This window comes from Mobula birostris, chromosome 14 (genome assembly GCF_030028105.1).
Source record: "Mobula birostris isolate sMobBir1 chromosome 14, sMobBir1.hap1, whole genome shotgun sequence".
Lineage (NCBI taxonomy): Eukaryota > Metazoa > Chordata > Chondrichthyes > Myliobatiformes > Myliobatidae > Mobula > Mobula birostris.
Window position 1 is genome coordinate 22,213,471 of NC_092383.1, and position 20,281 is coordinate 22,233,751.

At 34.7% G+C, this 20,281-nt stretch overlaps 1 protein-coding gene across 2 annotated transcripts in view; it reads right to left on the minus strand.

The window, feature by feature from the left end:
* Positions 1–909: 909 nt before the first annotated feature.
* The window catches only part of atosa (atos homolog A), an 84,355-nt gene continuing 64,983 nt past the window's right edge, over positions 910–20,281 (minus strand). For both annotated transcript variants that reach the window (XM_072278220.1, XM_072278221.1), the window contains exons 6-12: positions 15,202–15,330; positions 13,705–13,784; positions 12,486–12,591; positions 10,846–11,004; positions 10,536–10,604; positions 6,031–6,230; positions 910–1,756 (exon numbers count right to left, since the gene is read on the minus strand). In XM_072278220.1, the coding sequence (XP_072134321.1) occupies positions 1,603–1,756; positions 6,031–6,230; positions 10,536–10,604; positions 10,846–11,004; positions 12,486–12,591; positions 13,705–13,784; positions 15,202–15,330 (897 nt within the window). In that variant the 3' untranslated portion in view covers positions 910–1,602. The remainder of the gene's footprint in view (positions 1,757–6,030; positions 6,231–10,535; positions 10,605–10,845; positions 11,005–12,485; positions 12,592–13,704; positions 13,785–15,201; positions 15,331–20,281) is intronic.

Here is a 20,281-nt window from a genome sequence, read left to right on the forward strand (position 1 = left end):
CATTACTGCTTCAAAAAACCTCACGAATGATTCATTACTCATCTTTTTTTTTCAAAAATAACAGACCGAACCAGATCAGATTGTCCTATCCATTATTACGCAAATTTCAATGGTGCTTCCAACCTGCTTGAAGCAAACATCAAAATATAGCTGTGACCACATTAAAGGCATTTATCCAGTCAAACCTCAGGGCTCATTTAACAAAGTTTATCATTTTTTGTCAAGCTTGCACCAGAACTCAAATATATAAAAAACACAGATGCTGCAAATCTGTAAAAAAAAAGGATGAGCTGTAAACACTCAGAATGCTAGCCAGCAACTGTGGAATTGAAACCTTTCAAAGGTTTTAGTAAAAACCTTTCAAAGCCAACAGCCTTCTCCAAAATATTTAACTGTTTCTCTTTCTACAGGTGCTGTCTGATCTACTGAGTGGTTTCAACATTTTGTTTTTACTTTACCCTCCAGATTTGACTTTCTACATGTTATTCTGATTAATTCCATTCCCTGATTGTCCCAGCATCACTTCCAGATTGCTTCTACTCCGTGTTACTTTCCCATCTGCATCCTAACCCATACCTAGCTCCCATATAACAACTCTTTTGGAGCCCTCTACCTAAACTCTCATGCTATTGATTCCTTCCCACTATGACGTGTTTTAGAGGGGGTTGGTTAAATATTTCTTTACTGTTTTTGAATCTATTACAGAACAAGTAGTGAGAAAATGTGTTCAGCTATTAGGTCCTGTGTAATCAAATATCTTGATACCTCATAGCCTTGGAGGATGACTTGGGCAAGATACTGGGCAGGTTCCTCAAATTGAACAGAAGCAAAGGATCATGCCTTTAGGGGACTGGCGAACCAGAACAATATATTTTAAAAACTGCTTAAGGAAAATACAATGCTGATACAGTTATGAAGAATGGACTCTTATACAGTACGTGTTAATAAAAACACGGGGTAGAAATCTATCAATGGAACTAAATTCTGGAAGCTAAGCAAAATATGCAGCTATCAACTACATGTGCACCTGACATAAGTTACTGAAGACATATTTTTACTCGTGTTTCTATGCACACAAACACACAGAGTCATGGACAGACAGACACCGATTTACATAGATTTTGTATATTTGAGTATTAACCATGTCAAAAAAATACAGAGTATGATTTTACATGGAGAACTTTATGCTACATAACACTAAACAGGACAAAAAAATTATCTGCCCAATAAGTGAAACATTAATTTAAATATTAAATAAAATACAAATAAAATAAAATGTTTTAACACTAAACTACTTCTTGTTTTTACTATTGCAACACATCCAATAAAGTGGTTTGTGACTTCCATTGTAACAGTACAGATAATATCAGGACAACATGGTTTTCATTCCAGTCTACTGCTTGCTTAAAGTACAAGGGATTTTATTCAAAACACTTACACAAGACTGGCCCACGGTCTAATAGGCGCTGGGGTTCTAAAAGACTAGTACCAATAATTTATCACAATTATGTACTGTGCATATTTTATTTCCATTAATTAGCTGAACATGTGCCATTCTCCGGAAAAAAAAGAAAAATATATCCTAACCAATGAAAAATGTTGCTAACATCGTGCTGAAAAATGAGGATTTGTTGGAAACTCTGTATAAGATTTTAATTCATATGCAGCACCACTGTCAACTTCCATTGACTTCCGAGAAAAAAGGAGTCTGACATCTCTGTGGAGGTAGATCTTCCCAGATTTTGAACTCTGGAACCTAGAACATAAAAACAATCTGATTATACGTTCATCAGATCTCAAATTATTACAAGCAAAATAAACATCTGATTCATCCATCACCTATTTTTAAACACAGATACATATTATATTTATAACAACTTTTTGTATGCTACCCAAAAGCAGAGTTATGGTCCACAAGTCAAAAAGAATTGATTAAAGAATCGATTCATTAAAGAATAAATTTAAATATTGAAGTTACTTTTACAAATCTAACTGAGGTTAGCCTTAAGTTAAATGTAGTTCTGAAAGACAATATAACTTAGTGGACACTGAATTTATATTGTAACTATCCCAATATACAGAATTTTCTAAAAACAACAAACAGGGATAACAAATCGTTTCTAGGATTTTAGACTATGTAACAAAAACGAAGATTCCAATCTCATTTTGTTGTGTTTATCCATCAAACCATTCTAACAAGTTGCATCAACTCTCACTGTCTTCATTCTTTTTACCAATTTTAACACATTTTTCTACTTATTCTCCTTTACCTTTTAATTATCTCTAAAAGGATCCTGTATGGACTTGAAAATCCCCTCAATAATTAAGTTTGCGAAGATCATCATACACAACCACTCATTTCTGGAATCCATGCTACTATTTTGACTATTCCTGTTGATCATCCTTGGTTTGTGGGAATATAAAGACCAATGTCATAAAGGCCAGCAATTACCCAGATCAAAATTGGGTACCATCCTAGTCACTCTAAGATTTTGGGTCACTTAGAGATGTTTAAATTATAACCCTAAGGACATGGTAGTTTATTTTCTCATTTTCCTTAGGATCCTATGGCATACAGTATATGGGTGCATCCTGAAGCTACATATTCCTTTAGCCAAATACATCTTTCTAAAAATGTCCTCACCAATTACAATAGCATTCAACTTGCTGTCAATTAATTCATATTCATCTCCTCATGAATATCCCTTTCTTCACTAAAAGATCAATGAAAGCACAACAAATATCTTATTATTTTCTTTTAGATCATTAGCTACGAATCAATAAACCTCTGCAAATTAGACGGTCAATTTTGCTTTTAACAGCTATCACTTTAAACTGATAGTTGTAATATAAAACACGAGTGTATATTGTTCATTTTTTCTTCTCATTTCTACTTATCCAATTGTTAAAGCCCTTTCTTCCAACATTCACTTTTAAATTGATCACTTTTATTATCTTATAGGCTTTATCTTCAACATTTCTTGGCTGATAATATCAAGATTCCATTAAAATGTATAAAAGTTGCAAATTTCTATTTTCATATACATTTAATGTTTCCAATACTTATTAACTTTGCAATACCTTGCCTAATGTTGACATGACTAATATCTATCAGCTGTCTTAATGTCATTGATGTTTCTGAGACTTTCCTGTGTGCATATTTCTGAATTTCAACAGTAATATTAAAAAAGTAATTGGCAGTAAAACACTGAGAAGTGTTGAAGTTGTAAGGGATGCTTGAAAAATGCGTATAAGTACTGTTAATCAACAGTCCTGTGAACCCATTTCTTCTTCTGGCCCTGCAGTTTTCTCTAGTTCTTGTAAGTTGTCAAGTTTAAATGAATGTGTAACTCTTCCATGATAGTTCAAATCAAATCATTGCCAGCAGTTTGCTTGGAAATGCTGGATTTTAAACTCAGTTTTGTGAACTTGTATCTTTAGCAATAGGAGTAAAATGTTTCCCCTAGGGGCTTGTACTAAGCCCCAAGAAATATATAAATCTCTTTTTATTTGAAGTCAGTCTCAGATTGCTTCCAAAGCAGGTTAGCTGGAAGGAAACATCAAACTTAAATATATAAAGGAAATCATGTACTTCTACCTTGTACTTAAGAAGAACAGCTGAACTCCATGGTTAAGGAAGTAGCATTTAATAAACAGCAACCATTTAATCTCAGGTCCATTCTTTTGTTCTATCAAATCACAGATGTTTTCTAATCTAACTATAAATAACATAATTTGCCCCATCTTCCTTAATTCCTTTGAGAGAAATTCATTAAAATTAACAAATGCTGTTTGCAGAGAGGAATTCCAACCCTTACCACTCTTTGCATGCCAAAATGTTCTTCAAATTCACCCCTGCAAAGTCAGGCTCTAATTTTCATTCTATGCTGCCAGAACTAGAGTCCATTACCAGTGGAAATAATTATGTATACCCTATTGTGGTTCACATTATTATGTTGAAAACTTCAATTAAACCACCCATTAAACCTCTCAATTCTAAGGAAGAAAACTGTATATATTGTCTTTATAATTTAACCTTTTGATTCCAGTTACTAAACTAGCTGTATACTCTTGCCAGGTTTGCAGTATTCTCAGGATTTATACCATGACAAACTCAGCTTTTTGATAATTTTCTCCATCTATCAATTATATTCAAATAAAATCTGCAAACCCAAGTCTCTCTATATATCCACTGTTTCCAGCTTTTAGGACAGGTATATGAATAGGAAAGGTTGACAGGGATATGGGACAAATGCAGGTAAATGGGACTAACTCAGGAAGAAAATTAGAAAATACTTGTCCTTTTAGTGCTAAATTGAATGACCACATACAAGAATCTATTTGCCTTTGTTTTATCCATTTGTTTAATTCATTTACAGCTCTGTGTTATTCAATGCTTCAGTACAACAAGCAATGTGAATTATCAAATAGGCTGCATTGAAGAGAGCAGGAATGAACTTTAGGCAATTTCCAACTCATTTTTGTTTCTGCCATAACTGGTTTGTTAGGAACTAAGTGATTCACAGCACATAAGTAAGTAATCTGCATCATTACAGCTGTGGTTCTCATTGCAGAAATGAAAGGAAAAATCCCACTTTGAAACAAATTTGCTTGGCATAGGAAACTAAGATTTTGTCTCAGGACTCAAATCATAAAATAATTAATTCTAAAGCAGAATACTACTAATGACAAAAACTATGATATCTTACCACCAGATAAATCCAATGCACATCCAAAAAAAAACAAACACTTGAAGATTATACAATTAATTCTTTTGTCACCATATTTACTTCAAGATTGAGATGAAATTTAAAATCTTCTGTGTGTATGATCAATGAGGGACTCAAGGTCTCAGTTCAGTATAATGGTTGTATATAGTATATAGGCATCCGTTAGTCTCGTGAGACCATGGATTTGCGCCTTGGGTGGTTTCCAGTGCGCAGGCCTGGGCAAGGTTGTATGGAAGACTGGCATTTGCCCATGCTGCAAGTCTCCCCTCTCCATGCCACCGATGTTGTCCAAGGGAAGCGCACTAGGGCCGATACAGCTTGGCATCAGTGTCGTCGCAGAGCAATGTGTGGTTAAGTGCCTTGCTCAATGACACAACACGCTGCCTCAGCTGAGGCTCGAACTAGCAACCTTCAGATCACTAGACCAACGCCTTAACCACTTGGCCACGTGCCAACACATAGTAGTCATATCTTCAGAATTTATATGATAATATTTACAAATACAGAAAACAAACATTCTATGTAAATGTAGTATTTCAGGAATGCAACATCATTAGGAGGAATTGGCCTACAACAGGTCTGTATCTTATACTGGTTGAAGAAATGAGGCCAAAAAGTAAAATAATTCTACTCCATGTAGTCATATCACCATCGTCCCTATTCCCCACACTTCCACCAACTGCTAAATGTCACAAAGAATAGAAGTGTAAAAATACAAACATTTTGCTCATTTTAAACTTGGGCTTTATGAGCAAATGTGTATCGTGATATGTGGTATGTGGAATAAGATCACAGATCAGTCATTACCTTAACGAGTAATGAATTCAATGGGCTATTTCTGTTCCCAAAACAGGTTGAAATTTCCAAGAACTTTGAAATAGTGTGTTAGACTCTATCTCTAAATATTGATTAATTACCGGTAGATTTTTCTGAGCTGTTTTAGTGTTCAACTCATGGAGTTTGTTGCAAAATTACTGTTCTAGGTCTATTCTGAAAACAAACGAAGCTTTCTTCTGTGATGTTATCCTGTTTGAAGCAGATTCCAAGCTAAAGACAAAAATATCACATTCTTTTCTAATAAGAGTCCAGTGATCAATGCTATGATGAAATTAAAACAATTGTTTTTAGAATTTTCCTCGAAAAATTAAAAGATTGATATACAGAATATTTGAATACTTTGGCCACTACAAGTTAAACCATGTAGCTTTGTGTTAAAAGATATAGATGACAACAATTACTTACTACCCCTACTAATGACAATTGCCATATACTGTGAATTTATTTTTATCTTTCTGCTTACCTCAAATGTACGAGGTAGCGAAGTATCCTTTCTTCTGTCTGGATTATGTTTTCTTTATTGGCATGTCCAACAGTTTCACGTTTCACAGGAACAGAAAATGTCCTCTGTCGTAGGAATGTCTGGTGATTGGCTGGCATCTCTCTCAAGTCATAAATCACTACAAACATCTTCACCACTGTCTTGTTAGGATTGAATAAGGTCTGAAACGCAATTTACATTTGTACATTATAAATTATTATAATATAGAAAAAAGTGCTACATAAATGGCTCTACAGGCCATGAGAAAATCTGATAAGCAAATTTAATATATACAAAATGCAAATATTCCTTTAGGGAACCATGACATAATGGTTTTAATACCAACCTACACTGCAAAAATCTATTCATATTGATGTTAATGACCAATAATAGCATGACGTTGCAACATTTTCAAACTTTTTAAACAGACTTGATTTCTGTTTTCTCCTAGTCTATCATCATTGCCAACTATGGGTAGGGTATGCCTGTCCATGAGAAATATCTGCCAGTTTGCCAAAGCCACTTAAAGCCGGAAAATAAAACATAAAAGCAATGCAGTAATAACTGGCCCAATTCTTTTGCTGCTAAAGATGCAATGAGGGCTTCCTGCATTGCGCCACACATCAATGTGGTGAAAACCTATAACTCAGTGAAGTGTTGAAAATAAAAATCATTCTTTTATCCCATTACTGTATGCCTCTCTGTCAACACACGGAATGGGGGGGGGGAGTATTTATAATGCATCTTTTGTATTCCTTTTAAAATGTAAATAAAGTGAAAAATAGCAAATGCAGTGACCAATTTGGCATGGCAAGCTCTCAGAAAGAGTCTTGTAAAGATGACCTGATAATCTACTACATAGCAATGTTCTGAGATTAATATTGGCCAGAAAGTTCTGAAGAAGCACAAGCTCATGTAAAATCTATATTTTAAAATGTGAGCATAGATTTGCAATGCATAAGGGCTAAGCTACCTAGGCATCTTTAGAAATGCAATGAAAGACTATATCAAACTGAATACTTGGTACTTTTAAAATATCATACAAGCACAAGAAAATTGGAGTAGGCCATCTACACCTAAGAAGAGTTAAGTAATAAATTTATTTATCCTTTTCTTCCTTTGCGTTATTCTAATGCAGAAGAACAAAAAGTATGGACTGATGTTAGCTTTGAATAGTTGCTCAAAATATGATCAGAGAGTAAATTGCAACATCTATAAACACATTCTGTAAGCAGTGTTGAATACAGAGGATGATTACAATGACATGCATTTCAATTCACCAAATCTGCACCCCTATTAGGAAGTACTAGTCATGTAAGTAGTAGTCAGAAAATCAGAACTGCAGTAGAATAATCTTAAAAGCTAACCAATTTACAGTATCAATGACAAGGACTGCAATGACACACATAACCTCTATGACTAAATCTCAGTCTATTCCCATTCTCAAAGCAAAAAATGGATTATAATAATATGGTTGCATTACTCTGATAACAATTCATAAAATAGTAGATTTTTTTTCTTAAAGATAATTCTTAATTTTGGGCTCTTGAGCCAAATTATTTGCTATCACTGATAAGCTTTCATCATTTATACAGATTATCTATGTGGATACGTGTTTTGAATCAGCTTTAAATACAGCAGTGATTTTCTATTCCTATTCAGATCCTAAAATGGATGGGGTCAGCCTCCTCAGCTAGTTCCATTTCACAACAACAATATGGCTACTGAAAAATAAAATTAATGCAACAAATTAAATGATTGATTGGAATACAGTTCTCAGAGAGTGATCTAATCTAATAAAAAATAAGGAGAAATTTCTTCTCGCATGGGACTGTGAATGTAGAATTCTCCACTCCAGAGAGCTGTAGATGTCAAGTCAATAAGTTCATCCAAAGCTGAGATGGATAAAATTTTGGACTATAGGGGAATCAAGGAATATGGGGATCAGGCAAGGAAGTGGACTTGTGACCAATGATCATATCAGCAACAATCTACTGAATGATGAGGCAGGCTCAAGGGGCCATATGGCTCTTCCTGCTCCTATTTCTTGTAATTAGGCTGGATTGGCAGTACTGATCCAGAAAGATGTCAAATTCAAGTCTAGTATTAAGGAAGTTCTGTTTGTAATAGGATGGTATTTCTTTCCGAGGCCCTGTAATCTTTTAGGAGGTGGCTAATCCCACAGAGATTTTTGAAAAAGAGCTTGGAGTTCTCTAATCATAATCGTCAACTTAGTTTCACTCAAAGAGCACCTTTAAAACAGATAAACAGAACTGGACCAAATTGAGTACAGATTAATTTCCATTAATTATGCAATGTACTGCTACTATCTAACTATGGACTCATTTTCAAGGACACTTCATCTCATGTTTTCGATATTTATTGCTTATTTATTTATTAACATTTATTTATTTTTGTATTTGTGCAGTTTGTTGTCTTTTGCACACTGGTTGAATGTCTAGTCAGTGCAGTCTTTCATTGATTTTGTTTTGGTTATTATTCTATCATGGATTTATTGAGTATGCCCACAAGAAAATGGATTTCCAGAAAAGTTGGGATATTTTCCAAAATGCAATAAAAACAAAAATCTGTGATATGTTAATTCACGTGAACCTTTATTTAACTGACAAAAGTACAAGGAAATGATTTTCAATAGTTTTACTGACCAACTTAATTGTATTTTGTAAATATACACAAATATAGAATTTGATGGCTGCAACACACTCAAAAGTTGGGACAGAGTTAAAATAAGATTGAAAAGTGCACAGAATATTCAAGTAACACCGGTTTGGAAGACTCCACATTAAGCAGGCTAATTGGTAGCAGGTGAGGTATCATGACTGGGTATAAAAATAGCGTCCATCAAAGGCTCAGTCTTTGCAAGCAAGGATGGGTCGTGGCTCACCCCTTTGTGCCAAAATTCGTGACAGAATTGTTAGTCAGTTCAAAAGGAACATCTCTCAACGCAAGATTACAGAGAACTTAGGCCTTGCAACATCTACAGTACATAATATTGTGAAAAGATTCAGAGACATCTCAGTGCGTAAAGGGCAAGGTTGGAAACCACTGTTGAATGCGCGTGATCTTCGAGCCCTCAGGTGGCACTGCCTAAGAAACCGTCATGCTACTGTGACAATTATAGCCACCTGGGCTTGGGAGTACTTCGGAAAAGCATTGTCACTCAACACAGTCCGTCGCTGCATCCAGAAATGCAAGTTGAAACTGTATTACGCAAGGAGGAAGCCATACATCAACTCTATGCAGAAACGCCGGCGAGTTCTCTGGGCCCGAGCTCATCTCAGATGGACTGAAAGACTGTGGAACCATGTGCTGTGGTCAGATGAGTCCACATTTCAGCTAGTTTTCGGAAAAAACAGGCGCCGAGTTCTCCGTGCCAAAGATGAAAACGACCATCCAGATTGTTATCAGCGAAAGGTGCAAAAGCCAGCATCTGTGATGGTATAGGGGTGCATCAGTGCCCACGACATGGGTGAGTTGCATGTATGTGAAGGTACCATTGACTCTGAGGTGTATATTAGGATTTTAGAGAGACATATGTTGCCATCAGGGCGACGTCTCTTCTCAGGGCGACGTCTCTTCCCAGGACGTCCATGCTTATTTCAGCAGGACAATGCCAGACCACATTCTGCACAGGCTACAACAGCGTGGCTTTGTAGACACAGAGTGCGTGTGCTTGACTGGCCTACTGCCAGTCCAGATCTATCTCCTACTGAAAATGTATGGCGCATCATGAAGAGGAGAATCAGACAACGGAGACCACGGACTGTTGAGCAGCTGAAGTCTTATATCAAGCAAGAATGGACAAAATTTCCAATTGCAAATCTACTACAATTAGTATCCTCAGTTCCAAAACGATTAAAAAGTGTTATTAAAAGGAAAGGTGATGTAACACAATGGTAAACATGCCTCTGTCCCAACTTTTGTTGAGTGTGTTGCAGCCATCAAATTTTAAATTTGTGTATGTTTACAAAATACAATTAAGTTGGTCAGTAAAACTATTGAAAATCTTTTCTTTGTACTTTTGTCAGTTAAATAAAGGTTCACATGAATTAACATATCACAGATTTTCGTTTTTATTGCATTTTGGAAAATATCCCAACTTTTCTGGAAATGGGGTTTGTACTTTCAAGATATTTATTTTGAACTTTGAAGTTTGATTCACTTGAGATATGAATCACTGCATTTAGACACCTGTGTTATGATTGATATGGAACATATTGCGAGTCTATTTTTGATGATAGTACCCAGTTGAAACATGTGGAGGAGAAACATTCGATTCAGAGTATCTGAAATAAACAGTACTTTATTGACCAGTTCCTAGCTGAAAATTCTAGTAATTTCATCAGATATAATCAGTTCTGGCAATTAACCAAGGCACAATGTGTCACCAGTTCTTTTTAAGGTGTTTCTTCACATAGGTATAAATAGCCATCAACGAATCAGGTACAAGTTCTAACTAAACTTACCACTTGTATTGTTCCTGATGGGGGCACTCGATAGCCTCGTTTTCCCAAGGATTCCAAACTAATCACACCCTGTAAACATACAATCCTCAATTCAGAACAGATTGTTTCAAATGAGATATTCTAGTTCTTAAAAAAAGTCAATTGACTAATTTGAAAAGAATCAGCTTCAACATACCCATCAAGAAACAAAATTCAACAACTGAATAAGTGAGTGATTTACCAGTCAGTGAGATAGGGTCCTAATCAATTACTGCTACACCATGACCTTGATCACAAGTCTTTAACTACAAGAATGTGTGATAACACATACCATGTAGGGTGATGGTGCATTATCATCCGAGACACTGTAGAAGGACACTTCAACTGGAAGAGTCATGTGACTGGGACAGAATGTTCCACTTGCTCCCACCTCAGCTGTGAAACCATCGACCGCTCCTAAAGGTTCCAAGCGGAAATTCAAAATAGATTCCTAAGAACATTAAGATACATCAATGTTAAGAGTTGCAAGGTAGCTTAGACTGAATTACAGTATTTTATTCTCAGTACATTTTGTAATGCTTCTGAATAATTAACCACCAAATATCTGATCAGGTTCTTGCATTAGTGTTCCGGACATTTCAATATCCCTGTATTTAATGAAATACTCTTATAACAAATCTGCTTAATCAACCCCACCAGTATTCTACCAAGTAGCGTATATCATTATTGTGAGAAACAGACCTGAATGTCTAATATTCGATGGTTTACATAAATAAGGAGATTAAAACCATGTACAGTATGCAGAAGAGGCTGACAAACTTCATATATGTGAACAGACAAGAGAAATTGTAATTTTGTTACACTAAGCTTTCTCCATGGGAAATTTGGAGGGGAAAGAGAGGATCTGATGAAGATGCCGCAAAATTACACAAAGGAAAATTCAGTAGAGAGAAAATGTTTCCATTTTTTGGTAAGTTAAGATCTGGCATGAGTTTAGGATCTCCTTCAAAAGAAAAAGGCTGGTGTTGGAACAATGTACTCATGTATGTTCACTCTGCCTGCAACACTGGTGGTGACAGAACCTATTTCGAAAAGAATCATTAAAAAATGGAAGCGTAGGAGAAATTGAATCAATTTAAAGTCCTTGTTTTGTTCTCCAACTACACTGTAGATATTTTTCAATACTATTTTCTACTACATTATTTTCTTGAATCACAATCTAATCTTGGAAACACTTTAATTCCTTTGAGATACTGCGAATATTCAAATAGTATTGAGGTCCTCAACATTGCCAGTGCTGTTTTCTGACATGTATTTATAGAGCCATGTTATTCTTGATTGCATAATTTATGTTCTAAAAGGGTTCTGTACTATTCTCTGAATCTTCCCTAAACTCATATGTTATCCAGTAAAAATATATTCACGCCAGTCAAAAACTCTTCAGTAGCTGTTATGACTTTGCTGCTTTTACTTTTACAGTTTTGGGAACAGCTTCTTTCCAACTGTGATAAGACTGCTGAACGGATCCTGACCCGGATCTGGGCCGTTCCCTCCAAATATTCAGACCTGTCTCTCGGTTTTTTTGCACTACCTTACTTTCCATTTTTCTGTTTTCTATTTATGATTTATAATTTAATTTTTTAATATTTACTATCAATTTATAATCCAGGGAGTGGGAAGCGCAGAAGCAAATATCTCTGTGATGATTGTACGTTCTAGCATCAATTGTTTGGCGACAATAAAGTATAAAACAGTTACACCATTTGCAAGCTTGCCACCAGTAAATTTGTGAACTAGTAATACAACAGTAGAAGTGAATAAATCCAAAAAGTCTTTAAAGGTCAAACAAAGGAAACTCAAAACCCAAGAATGGTCCTTCTAGTAAAAAACCTCTTTTAAATGATATAAACACTGAATCAATTGTTTAAATTATTTCTTTCTGAATGATACATATGCATTACTAATCTGTACCTCAAAGTTTCCAAGTAGGCTTAGACTAGTTGCGGGTGGAGCACTAACACTCAGTTGCTGCTTCCCTTGGTCAGCGTCATTCTCTGGTCTTAAATACTTCCTCTGGCTATAAATAAAATGAGAACACGTCATAGAACTAAGAAACTTTGCCTTGTGTCGAGTGGAGTCAATAACACAAGGAATCAAACACTGTTTATTAAGTTCAATAGTAAAAGCTGTACAAACAGAATATTTTGTTAGAAATTAAAGAAAGAATATTAATCCTTAATTAGTTCAAATAAACGGTTACTAATATTTCTAAATCATATGTTTCAATATATGATTCCCTTCACAGTAAATTGTTTCCAACAATCAGTGCAACAATGTCAAGTTCTCCCCCATTCCCTCCTCCATCTTGCAGTATTTTCCATTTCTGTATTTCAACTCTTCACTGGGGATACTTATGCTGGTAATCAATACTGATTTATTTGGCTTTAATGAGCATCTTTTTTTTTGCACAAGTACCAGGTCAAAATCAAATGCCTCATAACAAACGCCAATGACTCGCCAGCAGATGGTGCTCAACTCTATTACTGATACTTAAGAGCAAATGTACTGAATAATACCAACATTAGAACACCAAGTTATATTCTTAAAACTGACTTTGGCAACCACAAAATAGAAAGGGTGTTGATGTAGATCAGGGAAAAGTCTGACGTGGACTTTTTACTAAATAGTGTTGCAGGTTGCAGATGTTAAAACATATTATTTATCCAGTAATATTACAGGACAGAAATATGAAATATTTATTTGGGCACTAGGAGATTAAAATATATCCCAATGAGGAAAGTGGCATCAAGACATCCAATTCAAATTCAGATAGTGATATTATTTATCATAAATATTAAAAAAAAACGGGTTCTCTGGCACACAACTCTGTGGATAGGTCATCCCAATATCACCATTTCACCTACAGCTTCATTTCAAAGTCTCTTGACCAGAAATGGTCAGTTGTAGCTTGCTTAAAGAATTTAAGAAAAGTCAATAGAGCAAAATGTTCTCAGTTAAAACAATTATTTAAAAATAGAACACAGCCAACCTAAAAATTCTGAAATGCAATCCATTAGAGTTGATGAGTAAATTGCCGACTAAATTTGGTAAGCATCTGTATCAAAAGACTGTCACTTGATTAATAATGAATGCCACTTTCTTTTAACTGTAGAAAAAGACACAGAAATACCTTTTGCAAGGTACCCCTTTTAGTCTTTGCAATGAAGTGTCCAGGTCAAAGTATCCCGATTGTATTTTTCTTGGTGGAACCTTGATGTACAACAAGATAAATTCTATTAACAATTAAGTTATGCCGATTTACAGACTCTTTGACACTAAACCATTCCTACGATTGTAATAAACAATGCTCAACAATAATCCTGAGGAAATACAAGACCAAGATTGTAAGGAAATCAAGAAATATGGATTTAGTGCAGGAAAAGAGGGGTGAAGTGAAAAAAAATGCCATAATCTCATTGAATGACAGAGATCCATGACAACCAAATGATCTATTCATGCTTCTTTTTTTAAAAATGTTTTATTACAGTACATGAACACGACATTCTGATGCTATCAAGGATGTCCCAAAAGCAAAGCCCTCCAGCATGGAACTGCAGGAACAGTATGTCAATACATAGTTTTGTTTGAATCCTAGGTAGAGAAAAAGAGATTTCAGTGTATTAAACAGTATATATATAGGAATGTAGATGTAGGTTATTCAACTCCACAAGCCCGTTCTATCATTCAATTAGATCATGGATTATCTGTACCTCAATTGCATTCACCGGCTTTTGATCTATACATTTGCTCTTAGCCTTTTCAGATATGAATCTATAAATGCTGTATTTGGAGATTTCAATTGACGCAGCATTACAGTCTCTTGGGAGGTGCAGGCTGAGTGCTTTTTGGATTGCTTCCTGATTTCATCCTAAATCATATAACTCTAATTCTAAGATTCTGACTGTGCTCTGGATTTTCCTCACCAGAAAACAACACGGCTTCTCTGGATCTCCCTTATTGAATTCCATTATCATTTTAAGGAGGAGGTTTGATAATCTATAATATTTTCAACCAAGATTACATCATGTTTGTTTGCCAAACAGAAAGAGGATGTGAAGTGTGAGTTATTTCTAGACTTTGATAAATAAACAACTGTATAACTCAAATATCAGACCTTGTTAGCATTGGCAACAGGAACAAATTTGGAAATCTATGTTAATATGTGAAACAAGTTGTTTAACTATCTGAAAGTATAAATGTGCTATTTTCTTAGGGTGCACATATGACCAATTTCAATTTAATTGAAATTGGTCATAAATTTAATTAAAGACAATGTAATTTAATAATTCAAATCTTGCATGTCTAGTTCTAATGAAACAGTCCTATACCATGTAAGTGCAACACTTCGAAACATGAGGTTTTAACATTTTAACATTAACATTTTAAAATCTCCTTTCTAAAACAAAGCAATAAGAAAAAATGTGCATAGATTTGTACGCAGCCAGGACTGAAAACACCTGTATTAGTTATTGTTTCATGGGGGACTCGAGATGTAAAATACCCAATTTTAAAACTGTCAAAATAATAACAGTATTTCAACTTTGTAAAGCTTTGATAAACGTTCAAAAGCTGTAAATTATATTTTTGCATTAAAATATTTAAAAATTGTCATCAGTCTTTAACTTACAGGACTTGAATGTAAAGGTAATCCAGTACATGGATGAAAAACTTTTGTTGAGATTCCATCTAATGAACGACGATTTTGCTTCTTCCAAAAGCTTCCAGAAGGTCTCAGTGGAGATTTTGAAAAATTCTTCTGCAAGGAAAATCTTTATTATGAACCCAAACTCAAATTTTGTCATAAAGTATAGTTTAATAGGTTAATCTCAATTTTAAAACTTTTGATATTTCCAAAGTGTTCTTTATTGCTTTTATGTTGGGCGGTACTACACCTACAATACTGTGCAAAAGACTTAGGTGCCCTAGTATTTTTTTATATGGTTTCAGACAGTTCGAGCTCCACAGAGCCCAGATCTCCGAGACTCTATAGGATTACCTACAGAGACAGAAGCAAGTGAGACAGCCAAAGTTTGCAGAAGAGCTATAGCAAGTTCTCCAAGATGCTTGGAGAACCTACCAGCCGATTTTCTTATAAAACTGCAAGATGGTGTACCTAAGATAATTGATGCAGTTTTAAAGGTAAAGGGTGTTCACACCAAATATTGATTTGATTTAGCTTTTTTAAACCTGTTTACTGCTCTTTATAGTAATTTTTTTGATAGCTAAACTTTTCACTTCATTATTTTTGAAAGCATCTTCACTTTACAGATTTTTTTAAACATGTGCCTAAGACTTTTACACAGTATTGTAGATAATGTATGCCATCAAACATTCTTTGAATCTACACCCCTAATGATGACTTGCCTCTGTTGGTTGGAAAAGACAGATGAGGTGATCTTGAACAAGCACAACAAATCAGTAGAAAAACGGTTCAAATGTGACAAGAGTGCAGTTGTTTGGGGGAGTGAGCTGGGGTAAACTGGACTGGATGCAATATAAAATCCTAAAACTTAACCAAGAGTGCACACTTCTGGTTTTAAAGGAGGCAAGATAGTGAAGCTGATGATAGATTGGTCAGACGATCACCCAACTGGGCAAGTTTTTCAGACCACTTGAAAAGCAAAACTAATAAAAGTAACGGACAGATGGATCCAAAAGGTTTGCACTTCTTTGAGTCCTACTACTTACCAATTGGAAAAAAAATTATTTCAACATAAGCTACAATCTCCCATTGACTAGACTCTTTTGATCAACCACCCCTCTTCTCGATTACTCCAATGTTGCCTCTCTTTCTCTTCCTCTCTGCACCCCAGCTAGGGTTCAATGCTATCAGCTTCCCTTTCAACTGCCCATCACATCCTCACTCTCACTATCTGCAGTTGGGAAATGTTAAATCACTCTTTATGTTTTTCCCCTATTCATTCATGAAACATCACTAGCAATGCCAGCATTTATTCTCCATTTCCAACTGCCTTTCAAACTAGAAATTAGTTATAAACTTCTCCTGGACATTTATTGTCAGGAGGCACGATTCTGCAGCAGCAGATTGATACGAGACCTTAACCTGGATGTTTTGTAAGGCCTACGCTCTTAAATGTTTCTTAAATGACTCTGTGGTGATTGTAATTCAACCCCTGAATGTGTGCACACATATTTTAAACTATGTAGATTTCTGCAAGCTGCCAAATTTTACAAGAATGTGTCAAAGACCCTCTCAGCTAAAGAAGGTAAAAGTTCTGCAAGAAGTAAGACAATGTATGTGGGCTACTTCTACTCCCTACATTTTTCTTAAAAGTTGACAAAGTGAGAATTATGTCCCTTATGTTTCCACATAGATAGGATAAAATTCAAACTGCTATTTGGGGAGCAGTGTGGAGGACACTGAAGAGGTCCCTGAGGGTTCAATTCTCCTTCTGTGGCAGACAGCAAGGACAATCCTTTGTAGTTAGCCCAGCTGGATTTCTCTCCTTCCTCGGAGATGGTCACAATTATCCTATCTCTGAAGTTCTTACACACGTTCTCCTCTTCTAGGAAGTGAGAGATGCAATTTTTTTAAAATATAATTTTTATTGAGTTTTCAAAAAAATACATGAAAAGATAAAATCTACCCTCCCCCCTCCCCTTAACCCTCCCCCCCCATATATATAGTCCTACCTAAAAAGAAAGAAAGAGAGAAAAAAGGAAAGAACCGCCTGGGTGTTGGAAGGTTTCCACATGCTCCATGGGATTCAAAATAAATTTGGTATACTTATTCGTTACTTTCCCCAAGGGACCAAGGTCTTTATCGGAGCACTTAAATATGCCATCCTATCTTTTGTAAATAAGGGCGCCAAATATTCAAAAATGTTACATATTTATCTCTTAAATTATAAGTAATTTTTTCGAGTGGAATAGAACTAGCCATTTCATTATTCCAATGATCCATACTTAAATACGAATCAGATTTCCAAGTAACTGCTATAGTCTTCTTAGCTATTGCCAATGCAATTTTTATAAATTCTTTCTGATATTTATTCAATTTAAGTTTTGGTTTTATCCCTTCAATATCACCTAATAGAAATAATACAGGGTTATGTGGAAGTTGAGTTCCAGTAATTTGTTCCAATAAGACTCTTAAATTTATCCAAAAGGGTTGAATTTAAAACAAGACCAAGTAGAATGTAAAAAAGTACCAATTTCTTGATTACACTGAAAGCATTTCTCAGATAGATTTGAATCTGTTTCCCATTTTTGCTTTGACTTATGGGTTCTTTGTTTAATTGTCTGTTCTTGAATCAAATTATACATACAAGAAATAAATTTTTTAATTTTCCCTTTTTGAATTAAAATTTCAATTTCATTAGGTTTTGGCAAAAACATTGTTTGACCCAGCTTACCTTTTAAGTAAGTCCTTAATTGAAAGTAACAAAAGAAAGTATTATTAGATATTTTATATTTATCCTTTAATTGTTCAAATGACATCAATATACCTCGTTCAAAACAATCTCCTATAAATTTAATCCCTTTTTGGTACCAATTATATAAAAGTTGATTGTCCATTGTAAAAGGAATAAGTCTGTTTTGGAACAAAGGTCTCCTTGCTAATAGAGATTTCTGTGTTTCATTATCATCATTTATCTTATTCCATAAATCAATCAAATGTGTTAATATAGGAGATTCTTTCTTTTCCCGTATCCATTTAGATTCCCATTTATATATAAAATCTTCAGGTCTATTTTCTCCTATCTTATCTAGTTCTATTTTAATCCATGCTGGTTTTTGATCATCGAAGAAAGATGCAATAAATCTAAGTTGATTTGCTTTATAATAGTTTTTAAAGTTTGGAAGTTGTAACCCTCCTAACCTAAATTTACATGTCAATTTTTCCAATAATATTCTTGACATTTTACCTTTCCAAAGAAATTTTCTCACACATTTATTTAACTCTCGAAAAATTTCTGTGGCAATTGTATTGGTAATGTTTGAAACAAATACTGTAATCTAGGAAATATATTCATTTTTACAACATTGACTCTACCTACTAATGTTATTGGTAGTATCATCCATTTGTCAAAATCTTCTTGAATTTTTTTCAACAGTGGTAAATAATTAAATTTATATGAATTCTTTACATCATTATCAAGTCTTATAACTAAATACTTTATACCATTTACCGGCCATCTAAATTGGGTTACTAATCGACATTGACTATAGTCTCCTTTAGTAAGAGGTAAAATTTCACTTTTATCCCAATTTATTTTGTAACCTGTTACCTTCCCATACTCATCCAATCTAGAAGATAGTTTATGTAACAAATGTTGTGGGTTTGTTAAATAGATCAAAACATCATCGGCAAAAAGATTAATTTTATATTCCTCCTGATCAACTCTAAAACCCATAATATTTGGATCAATTCTGATTAGTTCTGCTAATGGCTCTATCACCAGTACAAATAAAGCAGGTGATAATGGACAACCTTGTCTAGTTGACCTTTTTAACTGGAATGGTGTTGAAATTTGAGAATTTGTCACTACTTTAGCTTTAGGGTTAGAATTTAAAGTTTTAATCCAATTTATAAAAGATGTTCCTAACCCATATTTTTCTAATACTTTAAATAAAAAATCCCATTCTAATCTATCAAATGCTTTTTCTGCATCCAAAGCTACTACTATACTCTTTTCATCCCTTTTTTGTGCCAAATGAATTATACTGAGTAGCCAGGTTACATTATCTGCCAATTGTCTATTTTTAATAAATCCTGTTTGATCCATATGTATTAATTTTGGTAAATATTTAGATAATCTATTCGATAAAATTTTTGCTATTATTTTATAATCCGTATTCAATAAAAAAATAGGCCTGTATGATGTTGGTTTCATAGGGTCTCTGTCTTTTTTTGGCAATACTATTACAATCGCTGTTGAAAAAGATTCTGCAAGTTTATGTATTTTTTCTGCTTGACGTATTAGTTCCATAAAAAGAGGAAATAATAAATCAGAGAGATGCAATTTTGAATTTATAATTAGTTTCTCTTTACATCCAAATTATTATTTTTCATTTCCCTACTGACACTAGGATGGATTGCTGTGGGATAGAGCACATCAGTGAAGAGTTCTTCACTAAGTGTTCCATCCGGCAGGCGCTGAGTCCCTCTTTGCCCTTGTTTAACTGTCCTCCATTCCTTGCTCTCAGTGGTTGTTCCTTGGGTGTGTTTGCTAAAAGTGGGATGACACTGTTGAACAACCTGCACATCATGCTTATCAGCAAGTTGCTGAGACTCTTCCAGTTTCTCCACCTACCCTCTGTTCTGTAGATTACATCCTTCAATGTGGTAATTGGGCATGCTTGTTGTCAATAAGGGACTCACCTTCTACTTAAAGCCCAGTAGTTTTGTTTGGAAGAAAGTGGCTCAAAACCAACTTTTCTACAGTAATTAGGGATAACAATATGATAGCCTTGCCAGAAGCACTCTCCTCCGAAAAAAAATGAGTAACAAAAAATGTGCTTGTGTGCGAGGACTGCAATCTAGTATCTCTTAAGTGAACGTCTGAGCAACATACACCAAGACGCTGCAACCTTCCTAAGGAAAGGTGCAATAGATAAAACCTTTCAGCAGGTAACGATATTTAAAATATATAAATAACAGGCAGTTTCAATTAATAGTTGGAAGAAGTTAACATGATAGAAAAATGAATAACTATACCAGTAGCACCTATTTCTTAGTAGCT